Consider the following 26,976-nt stretch of genomic DNA (forward strand, 5'->3'; position numbering starts at 1 on the left):
CAGGAAATCTTTTAAACTATGTTGAGAAGTTTGGGCTTATTCTGATGGCATGGTAATTTCAATTTCAGTTTATTAGTCTAGGGATCAATCCGGAAGATACATTAAGAATAAACTAGAGACAGACTGACCAATTAGATTCAATAACATCATAGGCAGGAGATGAGCGATGCTTGAAATAAGAGTTCCAACGGGATTCAACATTAAGAAAATGCAAAATAAGTCCATGTTGATACCTCTACACAGTTAGTAGAATGTCTAAAATTAAAAAAGACTTCCCACACCCAGTTCTAGTAAGGATGTGGAGCAACTGGAACTCTTATACACTGCTGGTGAGGATATAAAATGGCACAACATTGAAAAACAGGTTGGTAATTTCTAGAAAAGGTTAAATTTACACTTGCCACATGAACTAGCCATTTCACTCCCAGATGTTGACGGAAGATATATGAAATCGTATTTGTGTATAAAGACGTATAACCAGAATGTTTATATTGCTTCTATTTATGTAAGTCAAAAACTGTAAACAACTCAAACATCCATCAACAGGTGAATGGATATACACACATTATGATATATCCATACAAGGAAATACAACTCAGCCACAAAAACTAATAAAGTATTAATACATGTACAAAATGGATGAATGTCAAAATAATTATTGAGTGAATTAAAGCAGGCACAGTAGAGTACATTTTCATAAAATAACTAGAAAACGCAGAGCCACCTACAATCACAGAAGGCAGATAGAAGCTAGTTATAAATGGCTAGCAGGAAGGAAGAATTATAAAGAAGCATAAAGAAACCTTTGGGTGGTGAATATGTTCATTTTCTTAATTGTGGTGATGGTTCCATAGGTTTATACGTATTAAGACTTGTTCAATTGTGCACTTTAGACATGAGTGAATTATGGTACATCACTTATACCTCAATAAAACTGTTTCAAAAAAAATAAAGCAGATTATAAGAGTTATTTAGGAGGAGAATTTAATAAAGCTGTTAGTTGATGTAAATGGTGAGGAGAAAGTCATGACTTACAGGGGTGTCCAACCTTTTTGTTTTGTTTTTTTGCTGCACATTGGAAAAAAAGAGTTGTTTTGGGCCACACATTGAATATACAAACACTGATGAAAGCTCATTAGCAAAAAAAAGGTCCATGCATAGTTTTCATGATGTTCAACACCACAGATAAGCAAAACAGTCCTCTGAAATAATCAGCATTTTTGGACACCCCTAGAACTTTAGGAGATTGGATGAGAGTTACATAATACCAAATAAGATAAGCAATACAGATTTGGGAGTAGGAAGTTAAGCAAGTATTAAAGGAAAATACAAATGATCATGTCTCACCTGCTGAATGTGGATTTTTAGGCAAACTCATGTTCAGGGATACATATTTTTGAGTCATCAACATATCGTAAGTAAATATAAACTTGAGTTTGCCCAAATGGCTAAAACATGAGAAGTGGACAAAGAAAGAGAGATTAAGGAACGTCATCATTTCAAAAGTGTTCAAAAACACAGGGAAGGAGATTGAGAATGAAAAGTAGGAGAAGCCAGAAAGGTTGGCATTATGGAAGCCCAAAGAAGAAATTTCCCAGAAGCAAGAAAATGCTAACAGCATCAAAGACTGCATAAATATGTATTAAGATCAGGACTACATGGACTCCATCAAGTTTGGATATAGGGAGGTTCCTGAGGACTTTAGCAAGATCAGAGTTCATAGAGTAATGGGATAGGAATTATAAGGCTCCAACAATGAGAGGCATCTCTCCTTTTCAGTGAGCAGATTAGTTGTTTTACATGAATTACCCTCTGCCAGTCTGTATGAGCACCATCCCTTGAAATGCAAATACAACCCTTCAGGAGGGCATCCCACAGTCACTAGTAGGAGAAGTTGCCATATCCAAGTGCATTGATGTGAAAACAAACTTGAAAACGATTATTTCAATTTCCATTGGATTAAAAGAAAGAATTACCAAGGTAAAAACAGTTAGCTTATAACAACTCAGCATTGATTCTCTGATACTAGTTAAGCCCCTACTCTGTGTCTATTATTTGATAAAACCCTTAATTTCCTTGCTTACCCATACATGACGTCTGAACTCAGCAACTCTGAAATTTGCATTAATAGCTTACTTTCCTATTTTGTTGGGAAAAGAAATAAGGCAAGAAACAAAAGCAAGTGTTAGCATTTCATACCAGAACCCACTTCATCACTATAACTTGTGAAGGAAAGAGTAAAGCTCTCCCTTAGTCAGTAAAAATATGCCATCCTGTGTTTCTCTGCCAGAGTTCACTCTTGGACCAGTGAATTTAAATTCAATTGCGTTGCTGCTCTTTAGTCAGTTTTTCTTAGAGTGATTTCTCAAAATGCATATATTCGCTCAGGGATAAGGAGGAAAACCACCTCAGTCACTGGCTTGCCTAGATAGAGCAGCAGAATCTCATTTCAGACACCATTAAAATACCCACCAGGTCTGCAAAAAGAGGCTATTTTCACGTTCCAGTCAACAGCCCCATAGGAAAACATCTTTGCTGATCTAGATTAAAAGGAAGATGCATGAAAAAGTCTTGAAAACAGTTTTATAAATCCATTTTGTTTAAACCACCAGTCCAGTCAAGGATTTGTATGGTATGAAACTAATTATGTATATGAAAGTAATTAATGTGAGTATGAAATTAATGTGCATGAAAATAAATTGTGAAGTCTTCATTTACTACCTATTTTTTAATAGGAAAACTATTCCTCACAAATGGAGAATAATGTTTTTGTTGTTTAAAAATCTGCTTTGAGAACTAAGGTATTAACAGGTTTGGATTATCTCTGATTTGGGTCATTTTTTTATAAGGCAGTTGTGTTTGGTTTTATTGAAAATAACATCTTTTTAGAATGGTAAAGCTATCAATTATAATGGGATTGGGGGATTTGATATTCATGTCTGTCTTCTATAAGACGTTAACATGAGAAGATAGTGAGTTGAGGAAAAATAATATTCCATGGTTAAGTAAATTTGGGGAGTGCATCTCCCTCTATCTAGGTCTCTCTCTTGCTCTCTTTTTTTAAGTCAGGTATTTTTATTTAATACCTTCCAATTCAATAGTAACAGCAGTAAATAAACACTTGAAAGAACAGGCAGGTATCCCCCCGTAACTGGAAGAAATTAAGTCAAAGCGTTCTACATGGTAGAAGGGAGACATCTGCAAATGTCCACGGTTATATAATTCAAGGACACCTTGGAAATTTCTAAAGCCATTTCCAAAATATCAGTGGCAACAGGTTGAAACACAGCTACTTCAAAGGGTAAAATGTCTATATCTACATTGGTTTTTATTAACAGGGGCTGAGTTGCACCCATATAGCATGACATCCTTGTCTTAAGCCTTAAAGGAAAAGAAAGTCTTTTCCATTTGCAGCAGGTTGAAATATTTCTCAAATAAGGCTCCCTGAAAATGGATTACCACAGTACTCATTGACATGAGAGAGTTATGACCCTCTCTTGGAGCATTGTGTATTAGTTAAAAGATCCGGGCAGCCATAAAATTAAGATATGTGTTTAACTCTGTTCTACCCAGTGTTTGCCACATTTATTTTAACCTGGAACATCCAAGAAACGAGCATTCCAGTGAATAAACAGAAATCCGTCTACAGTTGGTTCAAACATTTATTTTCAAATTCTCACTAATGCAGATCTTACATCAGGCAAAGATTTAGAGTCCAAATCTACCATGATAATGAATTAATGTCTCAATATGTGTCAGTAATGCTTACGAAATACTTAAAGGCAGGGTCTAAGCAAATGTTATGGTAAGAAAGCGTGTAAATCAGAAAAAGCCTAGCTCAACCCTGAAGAAAGGGCATGGAGATGGGAGGGCGACAGATGAGATAAGGGGTTTCCATCTGCTTTCTAAACAATGTAGTTTAAACAGAGAAGTGCCCCTTCGTTCATTTTTTCTCTTTCTATTTCTGAATTATCTTCATCATATTAGAAAAACCTTGAAAGACCCCAAAGCAAAGCACTAAGACGTAAGGACTGTGGCTCTCTCACAACCCTCCTCATGTCAGTCTAATATGTAATTTACAGTGGATGTAGGTCCCACCATCTTGCAGAACCAAACATCCTCATGTCCCACGTCCATGTACGACCATATGACGCAGATGAGCCTAAACCATAGTAGCCCAGTGGCGAGTAAAATACATAGAAAGAGCTGTAGATTCAGCCTGTTTCCAGTGAATGACCTGATTCCCCACTCAATATCTATGTTAGCATTTTACTATTTGTCTTACTATATTTTCTATTATCTGTATTACAGAAAACTGTAACAAATGGGTCTTTGATATCCATCTAAATAATCGTCATTGATTTGCCTTCACTGATGTTCAAGCTATTGTTTTTATGCTTTTTTGCGGATAGTTTGATAACATATTTTATTGTGTGATTATAATTTCTGCAACTATTAAATGGCCAAATACAGTACAAGTGCTTAAGAAAATCAATGTTAATTTTAGAATTATACTATATTTTTAGGTAACAGTTATAATGATACACAGTAGATCATGGTTGATATTGCTCAAATAAAATGTTAAAATTTCTTTTTCCTTTACAGCCAACATATCAATCGTAGATATAGATACCAATCAGGAGGACAACATAGCCACTTCATCTCCCGGAAACAACTTTGGTCTTGACCTGAAAGCAGATGACAAAATATATTTCGGTGGCCTGCCAACGCTGAGAAACTTGAGGTAATTTAGAGTAGATTTAAAGCTGAGGATTACGTTTTAATTAAATGGCCACTATGCTCACTAGAGTTCTGAAGTTTAATTATAATAGGGATGTCAAATAACCTTTAGTTGCAGAAAGGCCCAATCCAAAAAAAAAAAAATCACGTTTTGTGGTAAAAAAAACACCGGATTTGGAAACCAAAGGATAGATTTGACATCTTTGTTGAAGAGATGGATTTGAATCACTGTTTCCCTTATATGCACCTGCTGTAAAGAATTATGAAGGTAATTAACAGCGGAAGCTAGAGTGAATGTGGATCTTGTAATTGCTGTTCCTTGCACATTCACTGGAGATAATGGTCCTGTGACATTGCTTAATGCTCTGAAAATTAGTCAGTGTTCTGGGATACTATGAATATAGCTTATTTTATTGCTAAGCGTTAGGATCCTAATAATGTATTAGTGCTTTCCTATATGCTATATTAGAGCTTTCCGACATGCCTAACACTACAACCAGGTTACTTTTTCTCACACCCATGCCAACATTTTTTCATACGTGTTTTTTAGCTAGTAGGATGGGGAGACATATTTACCTCATAATTTAGTTAGTTCAAGAAATATAAAAGTAACTAAATATTAAATATTTCACATGGTATTTAATTAATTCACTGATTTTTATAAAACATAAGAAATAAAGCCTGTAGGGTACTTGGTGTTCAATAAACATTAATTGAATTTAATTACAATAGGATTAGTCTATTTGATGAAACCACAAGAGTTTGCTACAAATACAGACTACCTTGTTTTTTATTTTTTTGTTTTGTTTTGTTTAATTAGTTTGGTAGTTTTTAAATACTTAGTAGTAAATGATTTTGGTAGCTTAAGAGTTATATAAGTCCTGTCTACTCCAAAAGGACCAACTACATTTGGAAAAATTTCAGTGTTCTGAAAAGGATGGTGCTTAATTATTTCCACATTTCCCAAATGACTAGTGGAACTTCAGTCTCATGTTATGACAGTCAGCATGCAGGCTGAAATTTCCTTTTTCCTAAATCTAAACTCATAGAATAAGCAACTGCTTAATTACCAAGCTTTCAAGGGTGTAGTTGACAAGATTCCTGGTGCTAATAAACTGGCTCTGAGTTTATCTACATTGTAATATATTTGTGTTGGGAATATAGCTCTAAATGCCGAGTCGGAAAAATCCTTACAAATCAAATTAATTTCAATAGTGACATAGTTATAATTGGAACTCCATTTATCAGTCATTTGACAAGTGTTTGTTGAGCATCCACTGTGTGACAGATAGCATACTACATCCTGGGACCCAGCAGTTGTTCAAATCTAAAATTTTACTTCACAAGATCATTAACTATATTCTATCACATGAACTAAATGTAGCCAAAATAAGGCTATCTAAACCTAGCTTCATTTATTCAAGTGATGATTTGAATTATCATAAAGTGAGTTTTAGGAATTATAATATCTACAAAGTGTCCCTGTTAAGTTTATTGAGAAGGTTTTATATCTCTGTTTGGAGAAATTAATCTTTTTGTTTGTTTGTTTTTGTTTTTGTTTTTGTTTTTACACTATAGCATTTCGTAATTACAGTATAATATTTCTGTAGTGATATTTTCATTACTTCAAAATAATCTTTAGCTGTATATTTGCACTTGGTAATGGAATCAAACATTCATACTTAGCTGTTATTTTGCCCATAGACAGGACCTCAGTATGATAAAGTATAAAAGTTGTGGGAAACCTACATTATTCTGACATGTATTGTTAACCTCAAGCTCTTTGAAAGACAGTATTTATAAGCTACTCATGAATACTAGAGAATAGTGACATTTGTGTATTTTCCCTTTCATTAAATTGATAAAAATAGATGCTTTATGTTCGTCTTTCAAAATAAAAAATTTTCCAAGAGAATAGTGTAAGCAGTGGTCATATTTGGATTCTAATTTCACGGCAATCAAGGACATACATCTGTTTTCTGTTCATCCGTTTTCTGTTCCGTCATTATTTTGCATTGCCTTCCTTTGTATTATTGATCCCTGTGCGATGACTTTTTTTCAAGATTGATGATTAAAGTTCATTGTTTTATGAAATGAAATATAATTCTAAGTAAATTGTTTTTGTTTTTTCTTTCCTTTGACCTAGTATGAAAGCAAGGTAAAGTTTAAATTTATGCATGCCTTTCTCAAGTGCATGGGGTGGGTAATGTGGCTTCCTAGAGAAGGCAGCCATGCAGAAGCAGAGGGCCACCTCTGCGGCTTTGTTCATAGTACGTGTCGCAAGCGAGCCATGCACTCTGAGAGTCGTCAGGCCACTCCTGCTTCGAAGATGCTGCCGCTTGCCCACCCTCAGCTGAGCTGCGGTCTGAGTTGTCTCACCAGCAGTGACCATAGATTTGCTCTGCTCACTGTTCCACCAGCTGCACGCAGCACACCTGGTGACCAGCAGCACGCACGCAAAGGGCAGCTGGTCAAGTTTTGGGTCAAAGTCCAGTCTGTTGGGTTGAACCCCCTCTGGCATCCCTAGTACCACGCTGTCTGCTGAATCATCACCCCGTGCTCTCGAATGCTCACCATGCCTTGTTGCTTTCTGCAGGCCTGCAAACACGCAAACGTGTACACGGCCTTTGCACCTCTCACCAATGCTGCTTATTTACTGCCGTGTTTATTTAAAATTAGCTCTGAGGCAGATGAAAGGAATCTCTGGGAATACCATACTTAAAACAAGTGTGTGCACTGAGAGTGAAGAAGTCTGCTCGTTTCCCTGGCTTCTCAGGAGCACTTAGTTCTTCCTTGCAGACAGTTATTAGCATGAAAACTGTGCGTGGCAGGCCTCGGTAAAGGCCTGATCAAATCCCAGAGACATGAAGGGCTGCACACTGGCTAAAACTGAAGCCTGGTGTTTTGGCATCTCAGAGCCTAACTATGCCAAATTTCTGAAAAGGAGAAAATGAAGCTGAATTGATCCAAGATTTTAAAGTATGAAGGCTAGATTTCAATACAAGAAATCAGACTATGAAAAGGAGGAATAAACCACATTGTTTTATCACAACGCAGTTAGGAGACAAGTCATGCTATGTTTGCTGCGATAGCTAAAAGACAAAGATTGGCTCTCATGGAAATTATGTTAATGAAACTCTGAGATGGCACTGTGTCGCTTAGTAATTTCGCTTTTGTGTGGTGACCCTCAAGAAACAGAGACCTTGGTTCCCATGCGGGGCATGATCACTGTATGTGACTGTTTAGCCTCTGTGATTTTCATAATGCTGAGCTTGCTAAGTCATCCTCTTTTGAAATGGATCTTTGCATTCCCTTGAAACAATGACCTATACAATTTGCAGGAGGGATTTACTTTATTAACAAGACCTCTGAAAAAAATTATGATAATTCTCTCTTCCCTTAAAGGAAAATATGGAAGCAGGTGAACACTGGGATTGAAATTGACAATTCTCTTTGCTTTAGACAAAAAAGTTATAAGCAAGATCCATGTTCTTCGTAATAACCAAAAGACTGAACAGAAGGAAAACCTTTGGAACAAGGAAAACTTATCAATAAAAATAAAGAAGCTCCATAAAGGCAGAGAAAGAGAAGGAAAAAAACCAAACTAGAACAAATGGCTGACATGAAATAAATCACCTGATACACACTGCCAGGCTCTAATTTGCTCTCCCACCTGTTTTTCCTCCTACCGTGTGTTTTTCATTAAGATAAAAAAAGAGAAACTTGGCATCATGAGATAATGAGGAGAGAATTAATCATTACCCTATCAAGTACAATATTTTGGTGTTGATTGGACAGTTTTTACAGATGCTTATTAACACCACACAAAGAAGAATTGCCTTTTCATTCCTGGGTACTTTTACTGTTCAAAATAGTAAGCACTAGCCACAGTGGCTATTCAAATGTAAATTAAGACCATTAAATAACAATAACTATTCAGTTTCTCTGTGGGACAAACAATGTTGTGTCTGGCAACTACTGATTTGAACAGTGCAAAACAGAACTTACGTATCATTAAAGGAAGTTCTATTGGACGGTACTATTATAGCTGAGGAAGTATCATAATCATCACGGATGTCCTGCTAGCTGATGTTTATTGAGCACTTACTGTGTGCTCTGCTATTCGTGAAGATATCCAACATCACAACTTGATAATGTAGATATTGTTACTATCCTACATTTTTCACATGGAAGGGTGCTGAATCTCTGAGAAGTCAGATCACTCGCCTAAGGTCCTATAGTAAATCAAAGCAACATCTGGACTCAAGGGCAAAGACTACTTTCTAAGCTGCAGGCACATTTGCCCTGTTTGAAGAAGTAGTGAGCAAAGCAAGTAGTTTGGGTATACAAGCCATTTTTCAACTTTACTGGAAAATGAAAAGTTGTATTCTTTGCATTTGGTGGCTTTGTAGAATATGGACTTTGGGGTCAATCTGTAAGGCTAATTTAAAATAGTTATTTTTATACTATGAAATCCAAAAGAATATTCCTTGGGTTTTGTTTGTACTTAAAAGCTTTAAAGATGTATTATGTTATTTTTGAACTGCTCCCCCCCAAAAAATATCCATGAAAGATATACTTTCTCCTCAAAATTAGCATTTCCAGATTTTTTTTTTCTAAATCTTGAGTAAGATTTTTTTAAAAACTTTTGTATGTAGTTTGATTATGCTGCCTACATAATCACCTGCTGTTCACCAGGAAAAAAAAAAAAAAAACTCTCACTTTTAGTATGCATATGAAGCATCAGCAAGAAGTTAGTTAATTTCTGTACCTTGTGTTTAATGCTGCGGGTGAGATTATTGTTTCAAAGGAGAACAACTACATACAGACTCCTGCTGCAGGGTGGTGGTAACATCCACTTAGGCCCAGCAGCAGAGAATGGGAGGCAGAGTTCGCCGGGTACATGTGTGCACAGTTTGATGTCTGTGACGTACCTGCCTGTGTGTCTGCTCCATATGGCTTCCTCCCGGTAGGCAGAGAGTACATTGCCATTACCCTAATGAAACTGCTTTTGTTCTCCGTTTGATTATTCAATAGGCCAGAAGTAAACTTGAAGAAATATTCCGGCTGTCTCAAAGATATTGAAATTTCAAGAACTCCATACAATATACTCAGCAGCCCTGATTATGTTGGTGTTACCAAAGGATGCTCACTGGAGGTTGGTGTGTTTTTAATGGTTCCCTAAACACATTCTTATCAGATTTCACTTGTATAGTGTGAGTGTCCTTACAGGGATCAAGCTTTTGTTAATATATTTTAAATTCCTACTGACCTTAGTCTTAGCTATGCATAAATGATAAAACAAGATGGAAGCATTCTATAAATTACCAGGATGGAAATGATATTATAAACACTCAAAATTGTGATTCAACCATTCACATGTAAAGCCTTTCAAGGCATGTATCTTTAATATTTATCTCTTTTCTCTTTCTCTCTTCCCTTCCCTTTTCCTCATTTTTGTCACCTACTTTAAATTTCTTTTATCATTATTTATTGTATATAGCTTTATTAGAAACCTTATCTTTTTTTCTGGAATGTGTTGGAGTTTACACAAACATCAAGTAGTAATTTATACCATAATCACTCATGTGTTCAAGCCCCCTTGCCTTTGGAGTAACATAGATTGGGACCTGTAGCATCCAATTCTGCAAAGACTCATGTCTCAAATGACTGCCAAGTCCCTTGCTGGCTGATATTCCCAGTACCTCTTCTTTCTCACTAAAGCAGCCAGTGGTACCCTGATTCAACCTGACTATTTTGCACTGACCCTTCAATCATAAGACCCATATGTGAGATAGACTCAAGTCTGGGCTGTGCACTCTTAAAATATCTATACACAAGAGCCAATGGTAAACAGCAAATATTAGTAAGGATTTTAAGGGAACTCAAAAGTGATGAGCTTATTGTTCAAGGAAAATTTTAAATCTATCATACTTCCAATTTTTTAATTACCCTGCTATGGTGCGTTTACTCATTTTGGCAGCTTTCTCCGATTAAAACTACCTTAAAGCATTCTAGTAGAATTCAGGGGATGGAAGGAGGAATTGAAAGAAAGAAAAAGTGAATCTGCCATCCAAGTGATGGAGGCTTAAAGAGTGGAAGAGAACTTTCTGAGTCTTCATTATTCATAGCTACAGGCTCCAAGTTGGAACTGGTTATAGACACCCACCCTATGAAGCCTGGGAAGAAGGAAAAAGGAAGCAGTTAAAGAATGAAACTCTTAAGGATCTGTACTGGCTTCTTAAAGAAAGTTTTACTGAGAGTTTTCATCTTCAAAGCCCAACTCTCATCCACATTCAAAAGACATACACATGCGGATAGAAAACTATCCAGAAAATGAATAGCATCTATGCATGGAAATGATGATTCTGTAAAGGCACTTTTCAGTAACCAGGAATTATTTTGCAACTAAAATATGAGGCAGAAATTTGATGTGGATAAATATTAAAAAGTGTACACAGTGCTTTTATCAAAACTATCTAAAATTCTATGATTTGAAAATTGGAAAAGAAAATAGAGCATACATTTTACTACTCTTATGCCATTTAACTGGACTTGAAACACTGTGGGGGGGGGAATAGCCTACATTAAAGGATTTCTTGCTTTTACTCCAGCAAAATCTAGGACTTATAAAAGGAATATTTTAAGCTCTTTAAATGCCCAGCTATATGGCCTTACTTAAATAAATGCTGGTACATTCATACCGTAGAAGGTCCTCCAGCCATAAAAGTACTAATGATCTATGTTTATGGGCAGGGACAGCCTCCGCATATGGAAGCAAAAAAAGACATTAGAAATGAGCATATCTGTCAAGATTCAGTTTAAATAGAGGGAGGAAGAAGGTAATGTCATGAAAGATAAAACAAATGGATGAATGAAGGCTATAAACATCTATATACATCTGTACAGCTTTGAGACTCTAGCAGAGGCTGATTCTATTTCACATTTTTTTGCTGTTTAAAATGTAACTGTTTATAATCTAGCAAGGACAATGATGTTATTTAAATTTTAGAAAAAAATTGGACTATGAAATATGTGGTTTATTTATTTTTAAGGTTTACGTTTTATTTGATTTTTTAACATTGTAGAGTATATTTATAATTTTGATAGCGATGAACAGCTTTACCTTGAGCTCATCACTGGGAAGAATGAAGACGTAGATCACAGTTGGACTCCTCTGTAAAACATAATTCATTGACAGAGTGTATTCAAGGGATTAATTACAGTGTTTCAAGGGAGGCGTAGTAGGGAGATTGATTGACACATACCTACCTGTGTGTCAGTTTGGTTTAAATCTTTGCTTTAGCCAAAAGAAAGTGATAATCTTCTATATTGTAAATGAAGAGCTCTAGAATAAAAGCAGAACCCTTAATTTTGATTTTAACTCAAAATGCTCAGAAGATTTGATGTTATTACTGGAAATGGTATCTCTTCTGCTCTTGGGTTCTGCATGTAACCATGGTGGTTTCATGCTTTCTGAAACTACAATGTATTTCATAATCACTCTGAGTGCTTTGAGAGGGTAAGTGAGATGGAGAAATTAAACTTTCATTTCTGATGATTCCTTCTCTTCTTTCCTTTTACCTGCAGAATGTGTACACAGTGAGCTTCCCCAAGCCTGGTTTTGTAGAACTCTTCCCTGTGCCACTTGATGTAGGAACGGAAATCAACCTGTCCTTCAGCACCAAGAATGAGTCTGGGATCATTCTCTTGGGAAGTGGAGGGACACCAACACCACCCAGGAGAAAACGAAGGCAGACTGGACAGGTACCCCCTTACTCCCAGTTGATGAAGTATTTTCCCTAAAGCTTATATAAAACAATTAAATTGCTTTTATATTTTTTAGGTTTGCATCAATTCTTTCTAGTCTCATCTTGACTACCATTCTATTTACACATGCTGGCCTCCTATTTCTCTCACAGCATCTTTTTAAAACAATTGTCCTTTCTAGGATTTTCCCATTGGTCAATTCCAGGTTCACAGTCTCACTTGTATTTGCATCTATATTTCGTATAGATTGAACACATGCATCTATTAAGAGGAAAACTTAAAATATGTTCACATTAGATTAATATTATTGTCTCTAGTTCCTTACCATTATCTGTAGATATTCAGCTAGGATTCCTTAAATTTAAATTACTTCAAAGATCAGTTTCCCAGTTGCACTAGCCCAGGCAGTGCGATCTCTTGGAACCTGTCCCACCCTTCCTGAACAGAGAAGGGCAGATAGATGTGAGGTGGGAGAAGGAAACAGAGCAGAACCAACACAATAGCCCAATGACACTCAGCGACATATAAGCAAAGACTAATTTTGAAAGGGCATAAACTCAAGTGTCCATTTGATTTTCTTAAAACCAGTCCCACAACTGCCCAGGCATCTTAACTGGTTTAGGCATCTTAACTGTTTATTCCCTTCATATTCCTTTAATTTCTCCATTCTCATTTTTAAGGATATAATTTCACATTCAGTCTAGTTTTCCTCAGTGAAAGGGTTCATAAGAATTAGTCTTTGATGATCAAAAGAATAGAATCCCTTACAAATACACCTTTAAGTATGTCTGCACCCTTGTAAACCAGGTTGTAATATCTGTGTTTATGTGTGTGCTTTTTAAAATCTGTTTTGGCATATAACATTTAGTGATAAATAATATTTATACTAAATCTTATTCCTTTTCCTAAAAATAGAAACCCTACACAAAATATTAGCAAATAGAATCCAAAGATGGAACAACCATGAGTAACTGCAGTTATCTCAGGCTGTAGGAGTGGTTTAATATTAGAAAATCTAAATATCATATAATCATTTCAATAGACATAGTAAAAACATTTGATAAAATTTAACACCTATTCATAGTTTTTAAAAAATACTTAGTAAATTAAGAAAAAATAACTTCCTTAGCTATCGGTAAAAAACTGTAACAATTATTGTTAGTTTTTTTAGACAGTCTCACTTTGTGGCCCTTGGTAGAGTACTGCGGCATCATAGCTCACAGCAACATCAAACTCTTGGGCTTAAGTGATCCTTCTGCCTTTGCATCCCAAGTATCTGCCACAATGCCCAGCTATTTTTTAGAGACAAGATCTTGCTCAGGCTGGTCTCAACCTTTTGAGATCAGTAATCCACCTGCCTTGCCCTCCCAGAGTGTGTAACAATTATTCTTGATAGGAAAGCATTGTAAATATTGAGTATAAAATCAAACCCAAGAAAAGGATGACTATTCTAACTGCAGTGATCTTAGCCAGTGCAATAAGGACATAGTACAAGAACAAGCATAGTATAATAACAAATATATAATTTAAGAATAAATGTAACAACAGACATAAAACCCACAGACAGAAAATTATAAAATTTGACTAAAAGACACTGATATTCCTCAATAAATTGACATATTCAACATTTAAGTGGAAAAACTTGATATGAAAAATGTCAGTTTCCCCCAAAATAGTAATATATAAATTTAACTGCACAATAAATATCACCTGATCTTTTTGTGAATTGTGATAAGATTATTATAAAATTTATATCCAAGATGAAAACTTCTTAAATAGAAGAAGAAGGGATTGGGGCTGTCTCACCTGATTCCAGCATAGAGAAAGCAGAGTTTTGTATTGTGGTAGTATGATATTAATACCTGGACAACTCTGGGCAAGCAGAACAGACTAGAGATACTCAAGCATAGATGAAACAGCACTGGGCAATAGATGGCATTGCAGATCAATTAAAACAAACAAACAGGGGCGGCGCCTGTGGCTCAGTCGGTAAGGCGCCAGCCCCACATACCGAGGGTGGCGGTTCAAACCCTGCCCAGGCCAAACTGCAACCAAAAAATAGCCGGGCGTTGTGGCGGGCACCTGTAGTCCCAGCTACTCGGGAGGCTGAGGCAAGAGAATCGCTTAAGCCCAGGAGTTGAAGGTTGCTGTGAGCTGTGTGAGGCCACAGCACTCCACCGAGGGCCATAAAGTGAGACTCTGTCTCTACAAAAAAAAAAAAAAAAAAAAAAAAACAATAACAAAACAAAAAACAAAAACAGTGGGCTGTTTCAGAGACTGATTCCAGTGTAAGTGGTTATCCATATGAAAAAGATGAAACTGACTTTCTGCTTCACATAAAACCAAAAATCAATTTCAATTAATTAAAATCTTAAACATAGAAGGGAAAAAATTTTAATAGTTTTTAGAAGAAAATGTACAGGGATAATTTTTGACCTTGAGAGCAGGAAGGATTTATTGAACAAAACAAGGTTACAAGTAGAACCACATTAAAATTAAAACTCTTTACTCATCTAACACAAAAACAAGCCTTAGCTTGGAAACTTACAGTACATAAAACCAACAACAAATTAGTAACCAGGATATAAAATGAACTCTTGTACAGCTATATGAAAAATACAAGAAATATGGATAACAATGGACAGAAGACTGTAACAGATATTTCACAGAAGAGGAAACATGATGGACTAAAAAATATATTTTTAAAATGTTCATTCTCACGTGTAATGAGAGAAATATAGTTTTACATAACACTAGATTTTATACTCAATAGAATGATGAAACTTTAAGAAACATGATCATACCAAGTATTGGACAGACATGAATCAAAAGTAACTCTTATAATCATTGCTGATAAAAAGAATAAATTTCTATAGCTACTTTGGAAAAATATTTGGCATTGTCTTATAAAGCTGAACGTGTGCATACCTTAAAAGCCAGCAATTCCACTACTATGCGTAACTCTCAAACATGCGCATCCTGAGACATTACAAGAATATTTACAGCAATATTCTTTATAATAGTAGAATAACTAGAAACAACTCAACTGTTTACCAGCTAGAGAACAGATAAGCACACTGTGTCATTTTCACATGAGATAAACAATGCTAAGAAGAAATAAATTAGAACTAACCATAGCAACATTGGTGAAAAGAAAACAAATAGGGTGGCGCCTGTGGCTCAAGGAGTAGGGCGCCGGTCCCATATGCTGGAGGTGGTGGGTTCAAACCCAGCCCCGGCCAAAAAAAAAAAGAAAAGAAAACAAATAGAAATGAAAAATGCCCTACATACTATATGATACCATTTTTACAGATGTTTGAAACAAGTAGGGCAAACGACATATATGTGAGGTTTCAAAAATAATTTTTAAAAACGAAGGGAATAATAAATATAAAATTTATGTTAGTGGTTGCCTCTGAGATGGAAAAACAGGAAGACAGATAATAAAGCAACTCGTGGAAGATGCAATAGTATTCTTTCTGAAATCAGGTGATAGATTTATAGATATTTATTTTATTGTAGTGGTGACATAGCTTCCCCATTTACATATACGAAGGTCACTTGTGGTGTGAGGAATGTATCAACTAGTTGTAAGAAAAGTATTTTTTGAAGAAGAGAGGGAGAAATGTGTTTATTTCTTACTGCATGTAATAAGCACTGAATAAATACAGAATAGAATATTAAATACAAATCCTTCTTAAATTCTTTGTCCTTGAATCCTGAAAAATAAAATTATTTTCTCACTGTTACAAATGGGGAGCTAAGAGGACCAGGTCAAACATTCTGACATGTTTTGTTGTTGTTGTGTTGTGTTGTTTTAATAAAGTGTTTGATGATGCTGAATTATCAATTAAACAAAGTTTAGCATGTATAACCCTAAGTATTTTTTTTTATTAAATCATAGCTGTGTACATTATGCAATTATAAGGTACAATGTGCTGGTTTTATATACAATTTGAAATACTTCCATCAAACTGGTTAACATAGCCCTCACCACATTTTCTTAGTTATTGTGTTAAGACATTTATATTCTATGCTAAAGGATATTTGAGTCCTTGGCCATTGCCAAAAATTAAGCAACACTGACTGGCTCCAAATTTCTCTTCCTCAGGACTACAGAAACAGACGTGAATCACTAGCTTTCAGGATAGTTTTTAAAATAAAACATTTTCCAGGTAAAACAATTAAAATGAGAAACTTTTAAGTACTGTAGTACAAAGTAAGCTGCCATTTTGATGTATCAACATTTTAATGGCAATGAGCATCTAGTTTTTAAACTCTCATAGTAAATGCTATCTCAAAGAGGAAACAATGTTTTTACAGCTTCTGTATGTTGTAGAGAAAATGCTGGTTAAATTGACATACAGGCAGTCCCCAAATTACAAACATCCGACTTAGATACAACTAACTCACACTTACCAACAGAGGCTATTACAGGTAATGGGTAGATGCACCTGTTCCAACTTACATGCAAATTCAACTTAAGAACAAACCTACAGAACCTATCTCATTTGTAACCCGGGGACTGCCTGCATTTCATATTTCAGATTAACAATTCTGATACCCTTGGGGTTCATTGTAATTATGTTCTGCTAAATGAGTTTGAGATCTCAAACAGTCAGGTAAGAAATTTTTCACTGAGTAGTTTGCAGTTGCCCCTTTGACAGATGGTGAGTGCTAGTCCAGATCCTCAGAATATTTTGCAGTGGATGTGTAGCCACCCACGTGATTTTGTAAATTATCAGAAACATAATGATGTTTGGTTGAAACGGTCTCCACCACCACAGATGAGTCATGGAGGACTGAGTGATCCCTGCATCGCAGTGCCCTACTACTCAACAAGAAAGGAAGAGCGGGCGGCATCCACTTGGGGTACAAGGACTGCATTCAAGCTCCCTGGGGTTCATAATCAGATATCGAAACCATACTGGTTGCTATGGTAACCACAGTGAGAAGAGAGCAGGCATATTTGTGGATGAAAAATTGCCTTTCTTCTTTCTAAGTGTGGGAGACAAGTTACATGTTTGTGCTAGCAATCTATACCACCAGCTCAGAGAATAAATTGAAGTCTAAACAGTCAAAATGCCACAAGTTTGAGAGTCAGACCTGATTTGCACACGCTGGCTGTCCACTGGCGAATACACAGGAGAGGGATTTTGTTGACACCCTTTGTTTCCTGATGCTTTTTATAAGTTGGAGGACCAGTATAAGCATGGCTGTTACTGTCAGCATCGCAAATCTGCTGTGCAGAGAACTGCTAAGTCCACTTTCCACATCGTCTAACAAGCAAAAATGGTAAATTATCAAGATATTTCCAACTGCTTTAAAAACTCTGTTTAAGAAAATATTTTTTTGACTAGGTAAACAGGGGTGTTTTGTTTTGTTTTCATAATTTTTTTTTAATGTTTGGGATTCATTGAGGGTACAAAGACTAATTGCATTTGTTAGATAAAGTCCCTCTTATAATTGTGTCCCGCCTCCAAGAAGTGTGCTATACATCATGGTCCTCCATTGCCCTCTGTCCCCCCCTCTACCCACTTGTTCATTCCCCTATCCCCTGCTTTGTATTAGCTCAGAAGCTGCCCTCCTATTAGAATAGAGTACAGTGGATTCTTGCTTCTCCATTTTTGTGATGCTTTAATAAGAAGAATGTGTTCCATCTCCATCCAGGTCAATACAAAGAAAGTCTCCATCTTTTTTGGGGGGGCCCATTTTGGGTTTGAACCTGCCACCCTCGGCATATGGGGCCAGTACCCTACTCCTTGAGCCACCAGCACTGCCCTAAAGTCTCCATCCTTTTAGTGGCTGAATAGTATTCCATGGTGTACATATACCACAGCTTGTTAATCCAGTCCTAGGTTGTGGGGCATTTAGGATGTTTCCATATTTTGGCAATTGTAATTGAGCAGCAATAAACAGTCTAGTGCAAATGTCCTTATGATAAAAGGATTTTTTTTTTCTTTTGGGTAGATGCTTAGTAATGGGATTGCAGGATCAAATGGGAGGTCTGTTTTGAGTTCTTTGAGGATTCTCCATACTTCCTTCCAAAAAGGTTGTATTAGTTTTCAGTCCCATCAGCCATGTAAAAATGTTCCCTTCTCTCCACATCTATGCCAGCATCTGCAGCTTTGAGACTTTATGATGTGGGCCCTTCTCACTGGGGTTAGGTGATATTTCAGGGGAGTTTTGATTTACAATTCTCTGATAATTAGGGACAATGCGCATTTTTTCATATGTTTGGTAGCCATTTGTCTGTCTTCTTTAGAGAAGGTTTTATTCATGTCTCTTGCCCAGTGATACATTGGATTGTTGGGTCTTTTTTCTTCATTAATTTGAGTTCTGTCTTAACTTCTAAGCAAAGACCCCAGAGTAGACAAATCTGAGGTTGCGTCAGGGAATCTCTAAAGCTCAGTTATAACTGATACTCCTATTTAATCTTCAACACCCATTTGCTGTTGCAGGCCTACTACGCAATATTCCTCAATAAGGGCCGTCTGGAGGTGCATCTCTCCACTGGGACACGAACCATGAGGAAAATTGTCATCAAACCAGAGCCAAGTCTGTTTCATGATGGGAGAGAACATTCCGTCCACGTGGAGAGATCCAGAGGGTAACTATAGCACCAGAGCACTTACTGCTGTTACTTCCATTGTTAGCATCAGCCTCTGCTCAGTGTGTGTGGATGTACTGTGCATTGCAAAACAGTGAAGTACCTTAATTTCCTCTTCCTTACATTTCATATTTCGGGAACCTCATTGACGTGGGCCCTGAGGAGTTCCACTCTTAACATTTTCATTCTATTTAGTTCTCTCCATCTTTGGAAAAAACAAATGCATCCTCTGAAGCTATAAGATAAGAGAAATCCTTCCCTCCACCCCTCTCAGATACTGTCTTCTCAGATAAGGTACACACACCAGGTAACACGCAGAACAGCTCAGCTGGAGCCAGCAGGCTTTGGCAGCTGCCGTTTCATTCAGGTTCCAAAGCAGTGATGGCAGCTGCTTAGAAACCTGTCACAGATATGGAGCATGGCTACAGCTGCAGAACTGACTGGGCCTGGTAATTGCACACCCACCTTGTCCCTGTCCCCCTTTCCCAAGGTAGGCAGGGTCCTTGCAGAGTGGCTTCTGGAGAGATCAGAATCAAGGGAGAGAAGGGAAATACCACTGCCCTGTGATCAGCTTGTGGAGGTCACCTCTCCTCAAATTCCCTGGAGCACTTGCTCTCAGCCCTGAGCCAGAGAATTAGCCTTCATAGCAAGTGCACAGACTGATTTCTCATTTCTTTAGAATGCAGCAATATTTGATACTTGCTTTAGTGGGAGAGTGATCTGTATTTTTCATTCAAATATTGTATGACAACTCAGAGAGGTAATTAGTTTAGTAGGACAATTAGAAAAATAAGAAAACAAAAGCCCAGGGACTTCAGGGGCCTCAGACCTCCCAGCCAGAAATCCATTTATTAGATTGCAGATGCAGAAGAGAACTGGAAATCAAATCTGATGAAACCTCAACACGCAGAGAACACGTGTTAATGCAATGAGTGTGGGTGAGTAGGAAGACTCAGTTCTTTAAAGATTTATATTTTCTAATTATCCTCAAGTGGATAACAGATAAGTAATAAAAATTTCTTACCCTCTAAGTCTAAGTAAACAGTAAAACTTTCCTCAGATCATTGCTTTATTATCTTCCAGAGCAGGAGGTTGTGGTCTGAATTGATACCAAGCACTCACGTGGAGTGTCTTCTCACTGATATGCCTAGAAATCATGATTAAGACAAATGAAGGATCAATATTTGGACAAACAAAGAATTTTTACTAATCTCATAGCCAGATATTGTACTTGAGGTCTCTGAGGAGAAATGCAGACTGAATTTTCTCATTTGAATCTTAGGGAATGCTGTAGAATACAGATTTTCCTTGCCCTTTAGACCGAATTTTAGGCCCTTTGCCAAACTTTAATCCTTTTCATTTTGAAAAGGCCTTTTAAAAACATCTAAACTTTAAAGAATTTCAATAGGAAAATGCAGATTTGAGAACTATAGTCAACCAAAAACCACCCCAAATGTGTTATTTTGTAGGGAAGGAATTATGAAAATTCCCCAGTGTTGTGCTAAGGTGTCCTTTGAACAGGTGTTTCTTCCAGAAGGGCATTTTATTATGCCAACTTCACAGCTGTTGACCATCAATCCAACCTTGATTTGATTAAGATGGGTGTACAGTACATTACTGAAGACTGGTCATTCAGTTAATTAGCAATATAGACAAACAGTTTTGCCATTCACTGTTAATTACAGGCTAATGTTTTGGGTATATTAGTGTGTAGACACCCAACTCTGTGCCAGAACAAGAACACATTTGCTACCATGATGGCTCTTTCAACACTCTAAGGTCAAAACACAATCACCATCTACATTAAACAGATTAACAAAAGATCACAAACGACCGTAAGAATTGCACCCAGAAACGTTTTTAATGCTTCATATTCCTGTTCCATGGCATTATTTATCAAGTACTAAACAAAGATTATGTCTTTTAATTACTGTAAATGTAGGTGAGAGCTGTATTAATATTCTTTCTTCACAGACGAGAAAATATTAACTAACTTGCCCAGAGTCATATACTATAATATAAATAACAAAGCCAGGTTTTTAATGAGATATGTTTTATTTATATACCACTATCTATGCACATACAACTATTAATTCTTATCCTTTCTTGTGAACTTAAAGATTTATATTCCTTCAGGTTAATTATGATATGCTATTAAAAATTTGGAAACATTTGCTTTTTCCCAAGACTGTTCAGAATATACCTGTTAATCATCATTTCTTTTCCTAAAACCCTAGATAGGAGGATAACTTCATACCACCTCCCAAAATCATTGCACTTTTACCACATTGGGGGCCACACCTCTCACGATGTTCCTGTCTTACCCTCTGCCTCTCTTTACCCCTTCTCTCTTATTCTTTCTCCTTTTCTACCATATTCCCTGGAAAAAAATCTTTAGTCACATTGGTATCTGGTTTCCTGGTTTTCTAGTGACTCCTGCCTTCTCTGTCTGCTTTGCCCTCTGATTCTTCTCCTGGACTCCATCCACCTCGGTGGCCAGCAATTCCACCTGGACAGAAGCATCCACCCCTACGAACCTGAAATAGTTGCTTAGGCAAATAGGGTAACCAGCAGAGCTGCATTTCTCTCAGGCTGCAGATCATGAAGTAGTTTAAGATATCTCCCCAGTAATGTGAAGCTTCCAGAATGAAATTGCAATGTGAACACTGCAAGCCAAATATTTTCTTTCTTGCCATCCAAAATATGGCCAGTAAAACAAAAATCTTTAGGTTGTATTTTCCATGTAAATGACCAATATCAGGGCACTTACTTCTCCTAATATCATCTTCCGAACGCACAGTGCAATTGGTCATAAAAACCATAAAAAACTAACAAACAAAAAAACTGGGACTAATATTCCAAACAAACAGGAAACAAAATATAATTAATAAAATATTTAATTATGAAAATCTAAGAATCAACCATTGAAACTGTAAAACAGAATACATGTATGTACAGCTGACCTATCATAATATTAATATAGTAATAGAAATGCAATGGTCAGTATAGTATTTTGCACATAGAAAAAAAAAAACAGGAAACATACCAGAATGATAATGGACATGCTGGTAATAATTTTCTCTATAAAAGAACTAAATGAATGATCTAGATGTGATGTTTCTGGAATGTAAAATATAAGTAGGATTCATCTATAGTTTTCCAACAATGCCCGTATTACGTAATATGGCTTCAGGGCAATCCCTTAATAAGTGTTTTCCTCCTCTGGGAGTAGGTGTTTTTAATCTCCACTTCATAAATGAATGAAAGAAATGGGGCATGATTAAATAACTTGGCCAAGGTCACACAGCTAGTAAGCTTCCAAACCAATACTTTATTCCAGTCTGTTCCTTCGGAAAAGCCCCTATCTGCATCACTGCCCTGCGATCTCGTAATGAGGGATGAGAGAACTATCAAGAATGGTGGTCCTTAAGGCAGAACCAGACTGAAGAGAGTCCACACCAGCAAGAGGAGGCGTCCGGCTCTTTAAAATCTAATCAAGAGCAGAGATTTACTGTCCTTGGATAATCTTTAATAGTACCTTAAAACCCCATTAAAACCCTTAGAAACACTGTTACATCATCTTAATAAGAGACTTATTTTAGCCAAAGGGGGGAAAAGGTGTTGAGGGGAGAGGCTTTGCAGTGAGTCACACATACCCAGAAGGGAGTGGTTTTCTGAAGGTCTCTTTAAACCAACACTCTTAGCAAGGAAGCTGAACCTCCTGACTTTGCCAACACATTCTTCCAGAGGCTGGTTTAAAAAATGAAATCAAACAAGCAACAAACAAAAAAAAAACCACTCACAAAACCCCCGTATGTCATTTCCCCCATCTTCCCTTTGAAACGAAATCTGACCTGGCCCCTCCTGCTACCTCCGAATGGTGACATTTTGAGACATAGTGAAATCAACCTTTCCTTCCGTTCTCCTAACTTTTGAAGTACCCCAAAGTGGATCAGTTTCTCAGGGCCAATTCAGAGCATCTTGGCCCTGCTTTTTGTTTACAGTTCTACATGTGGGTTTTTTTTGTTTTTTTGTTTTTTTGTTTTTTCCGTATTATATCAAGTAAGATGGCACTTTAGGGCTGAGTTTTCACCCAAATACTTCGGTTTTCTCCCCAGATATGAAGTAAGTTTTCAGTAATTCATTCATAATCCTTGTTCAGGCTGGTGACTAATACTTATGACTAATAGCATCATGATGACTGTTGGGACCGAAGCTCAAAACCTGCATCTAGAACAAAAGAGAAAATGCCTTTAGTCATTTTCATCCTCAGAACTCTTTGTCTCCTTCTGAGTCTTTGCCCCAGGATCTAAGGATTGCCGTGAATAAGTAGCATGAGGTTCTCAATTAGCAGTGTGTGAGTTATCTCTCATAAGCAAATTAGGGAAATTAATGAAACAGCCACTAAGGAAAATCATTGCAGGGAACAATTAACATGGTGTTATTGCCTGCCTCTTCTATTCAAAAGCCAGCAGCTACATTCTTTATAAAACTGTGCTGTAAGTGTTTGCTGTTGATTCCTGCAATCTAAGCTCTCAGGAGTACAGTTTGTCCCCTAGCAAGAAGATAATAGCCCGCACAAACCAAGAAATAAAGAGCCAAACAAAATGTGACCCCATGCTGTGCTAAACCCGCTGATCCTGATACCATTAGACACTATTACCCAGCACAGAAGCCTTGGTTCTTACAGGCTGGTGTATCAGGCTGCGTGTTACTGATGTCACCTCCACCAGGGGCTAATGTTGCAGCTACCCCATTGCCTAGTTTCAGTAAACTTTCAGGGCGTGAGAATGAGGGAGGCTTTGGACAGGGGACAAAATCCTGAGACATGAGAACATTTGCTTAGTGTGGAGTCCTAATCATTCCATTTGGTTCACTTAAAAGCTATGAGAGGGAAAGGTGGGAGAAAATAATTTGATTTTTTCTCTCTTTTTATTTTTTTATTTCAGATTAATAGGGGGATACATACGGTTAGGTTACATTGTTTGCCTTTGTAAGGCAAAGTTTGAGTTATGGCTGAGCCCTTCACCCAGGAGACATGCCCTGGAGAGTCCCCAAGTCCCCTCCCCTTCGTCCCTTCTTGAACTTAATCATGTTTTTCTCTCACATGGGCCCGTAGTTGCTGATGGACTAGTTTCAGCATAGTATTGAGTACATGGGATGTTTGCTTTTCAACTGTATTGAACATGGTGTGATTTTTACTCATTTATTTCAAATGTTTTTCAGCATCTTTACTGTTCAAGTCGATGAGGACAAAAGATACACACAAAACCTGACGGTAGAGCAGGCGATTGAAGTTAAAAAGCTGTTTGTGGGGGGTGCTCCACCTGAATTCCAGCCACCCCCACTCAGAAATGTTCCTCCTTTTGAGGGCTGCATATGGAATCTTGTGATTAACTCTGTGTAAGTCAACCTCCTAATTTTTTTGCTGTCACTGTTTTGTTTGGTATATGTATCTACACCACCCAGGACCACGGGGGCGGAGAAGAGAAAGGAGGAAGATCTTCCAATTAGATTTAGAAAATTGCCCTGACGGTCTTTAAAACAGGTAGGGAATCTGATTTAATTGTAAGGAAGCAAGACCATGAAAAATGTTAAAATACACTTCAATTCTCTTCTCTCAGCCCTATGGACTTTGCACAGCCTGTGTCCTTCAAAAATGCAGACATTGGTCGCTGTGCCCTTCAGAAACCCCGTGAAGATGAAACTGCAGCAGTCCCAGCTGAAATAGTTACCCAGCCTGAAGCGGTTCCCACCCCAGCCTTCCCTACTCCCACCCCAGTCCTGGTACATGTGAGTCTTTATATTTCTATTGCTTTCGGATTTTTAGCCAGCACTTTGAATCATTTTCAGAAGGAAAGGTATTCAGGGTACCTAATGTCCTCCAGTGCTCGAGTTGGAGGAAGGGTAACCTGTCAGTAAGAAACCTATTCTCGCACCTTGGTTGGATTACTTATATATATATATATATATATATATATAAAACATATATATGTTTGCCTTTAATTTTTCTGTTTATAAAATAGTATTTGATACATTTTCATTTGAAAAGGTGGAAAACACAGAAATATCCAGAATCAAGACTGAAAACCACCTATGACCCCACTGCACAGAGGCAACTATATTGACTTCCAGTCCCTTTTAGTAGCGTTTTATGGAGCAGACTACACGCCACATATATCAGGCCTGCAAATTAAGTTCATGAACTGGTCCTAGAAAAAGTGCTGCACATACCTCATGGCTGATGGTCACTACGATCACCTTTGAAGTACTCCCCTTAGGACGCTAGGTACTGATAGCACTAGGTGACACCTGGTCCACCCTGCAAGACAATTGCGGAGCTCTTTTTCTGGAATGTCCCTCGGAACTATCATTGAAACAGCACAAAACACACAACAAACATCACAGAGCAAGACCCCATCACGTGTTGACACGAACACAGCTGTGGACACTGATATAGCAAGGTTATAAAGCATTATCAAGTTATTTGTACCGTGCTGCCAACACACACGCATGGTGGCAAGTTTACAAACTTAGTTGTACAATGACAGCTGGATGGTCCTTCCACGAAAGGAGTTCCAAAATTGCTTTGAACAGGGGAATAGGCACTGGCATAACTTCCCAAAGGCAGCACTTCAAAGGTGACTATAATCATGTTCAGCCATGAGTTGTGTGGCAGTTTTTCTAGAACGAGTTTGTGAACTTAATTGTCAAACCTCATATAATGTACTATCCTATTTTTAGAAATACACAATTAAAATGTAATAATACACAATTAAAATTGTTTCTAAACATTGTGAATGTGTGTGTCTAATATGATTTTATATACCCGTGCACACAGAGAAACAAAATACTTTACAATATTGGAGGTAGGGTATACTTGATTAGAATATGGACTGTGAAGTCAGACTTCTGTGTTCAAATGCCAGCATTCTAACCTACCCCTGTGTGAATTTGGAAGAGCTACTTACATAATCTATTTGTCAGTTTCCTCATCAGTAAAATATTCATACAAGTGATTATTAGGATTTTAAAAGACAATGTTTGTTAAATGCCTGGCATATACTAAACATTAAATAAATGGCATAATTACTATATATTAGTGATAATAATCACTGCTTTCAAGTGCTTACTTGTGCCAGCCACTGGCTAAACAATTTCCATTCACTATAGTACATGTCCTTATAACAGCTCTCAGAACATTAGAGCTGGAAGACACCTTAAAGATTTTTATTTATATTTTTAGATACAATAGAAATTGTCATTTCATTTATAGTTAATTAGAACTAGGTGGTTTAAGTAACTAATCTACTCACATAGCTAGTAAACAGCAGAGTAGGATTTTTTTTTTTTTTTTTTGAGGCAGAGTCTCTGTATGTCACCCTCGGAAGAGTGCTGTGGTGTCACAGCTCACAGCAACCTCAAACTCTTGGGCGTAAGTGATTCTCTTGCCTCAGCTGGGCCTACAAGCACCTGCCACAATGCCCACCTATTTTTTTTTTTTGTCATTGCAGGTGTCATTGTTATTTAGCAGGCCCAGGCTGGGTTCAAACCCACCTGCCTCAGTATACATGGCTGGTGCCCTAACCACTGAGCACTGGCGCCAAGCCCAGAGCAGGAATTTTAACCCAGTGGATCTGGCTCCAAAGTCTGGCTCCTGATCACTAGTACACTCTACTTTGCAATTTTTTCTAATTTTTCCAGCTCATTTGGGCTATTTAAAGTGCTTCCAGTTTTTCACTATTAGACACCATACTCTAATGAATACCTTTGTGCAACAAACTTTTTCATCATTTCCAGTTATTTTTTTAGAACAGATTCATAGATTAATTTTGAGGTCAATAGATGACTATATC

General features: G+C 37.2%; 1 protein-coding gene across 2 annotated transcripts in view; it reads left to right on the top strand.

Moving 5' to 3' along the window:
- Positions 1 to 26,976, top strand: part of LAMA2 (laminin subunit alpha 2) — a 656,330-nt gene that overhangs the window by 608,330 nt on the left and 21,024 nt on the right. Inside the window, exons 51-57 of one of the 2 annotated variants that reach the window (XM_053591647.1) lie at positions 4,606 to 4,744; positions 6,887 to 6,898; positions 9,778 to 9,898; positions 12,331 to 12,507; positions 18,972 to 19,120; positions 24,347 to 24,523; positions 24,745 to 24,913. In XM_053591647.1, coding sequence (XP_053447622.1) covers positions 4,606 to 4,744; positions 6,887 to 6,898; positions 9,778 to 9,898; positions 12,331 to 12,507; positions 18,972 to 19,120; positions 24,347 to 24,523; positions 24,745 to 24,913 — 944 coding nt within the window. The remainder of the gene's footprint in view (positions 1 to 4,605; positions 4,745 to 6,886; positions 6,899 to 9,777; positions 9,899 to 12,330; positions 12,508 to 18,971; positions 19,121 to 24,346; positions 24,524 to 24,744; positions 24,914 to 26,976) is intronic. The other variant, XM_053591648.1, reaches the window with a different exon arrangement.

Source organism: Nycticebus coucang, chromosome 5, assembly GCF_027406575.1.
Source record: "Nycticebus coucang isolate mNycCou1 chromosome 5, mNycCou1.pri, whole genome shotgun sequence".
NCBI classification, from domain to species: Eukaryota; Metazoa; Chordata; class Mammalia; order Primates; family Lorisidae; genus Nycticebus; species Nycticebus coucang.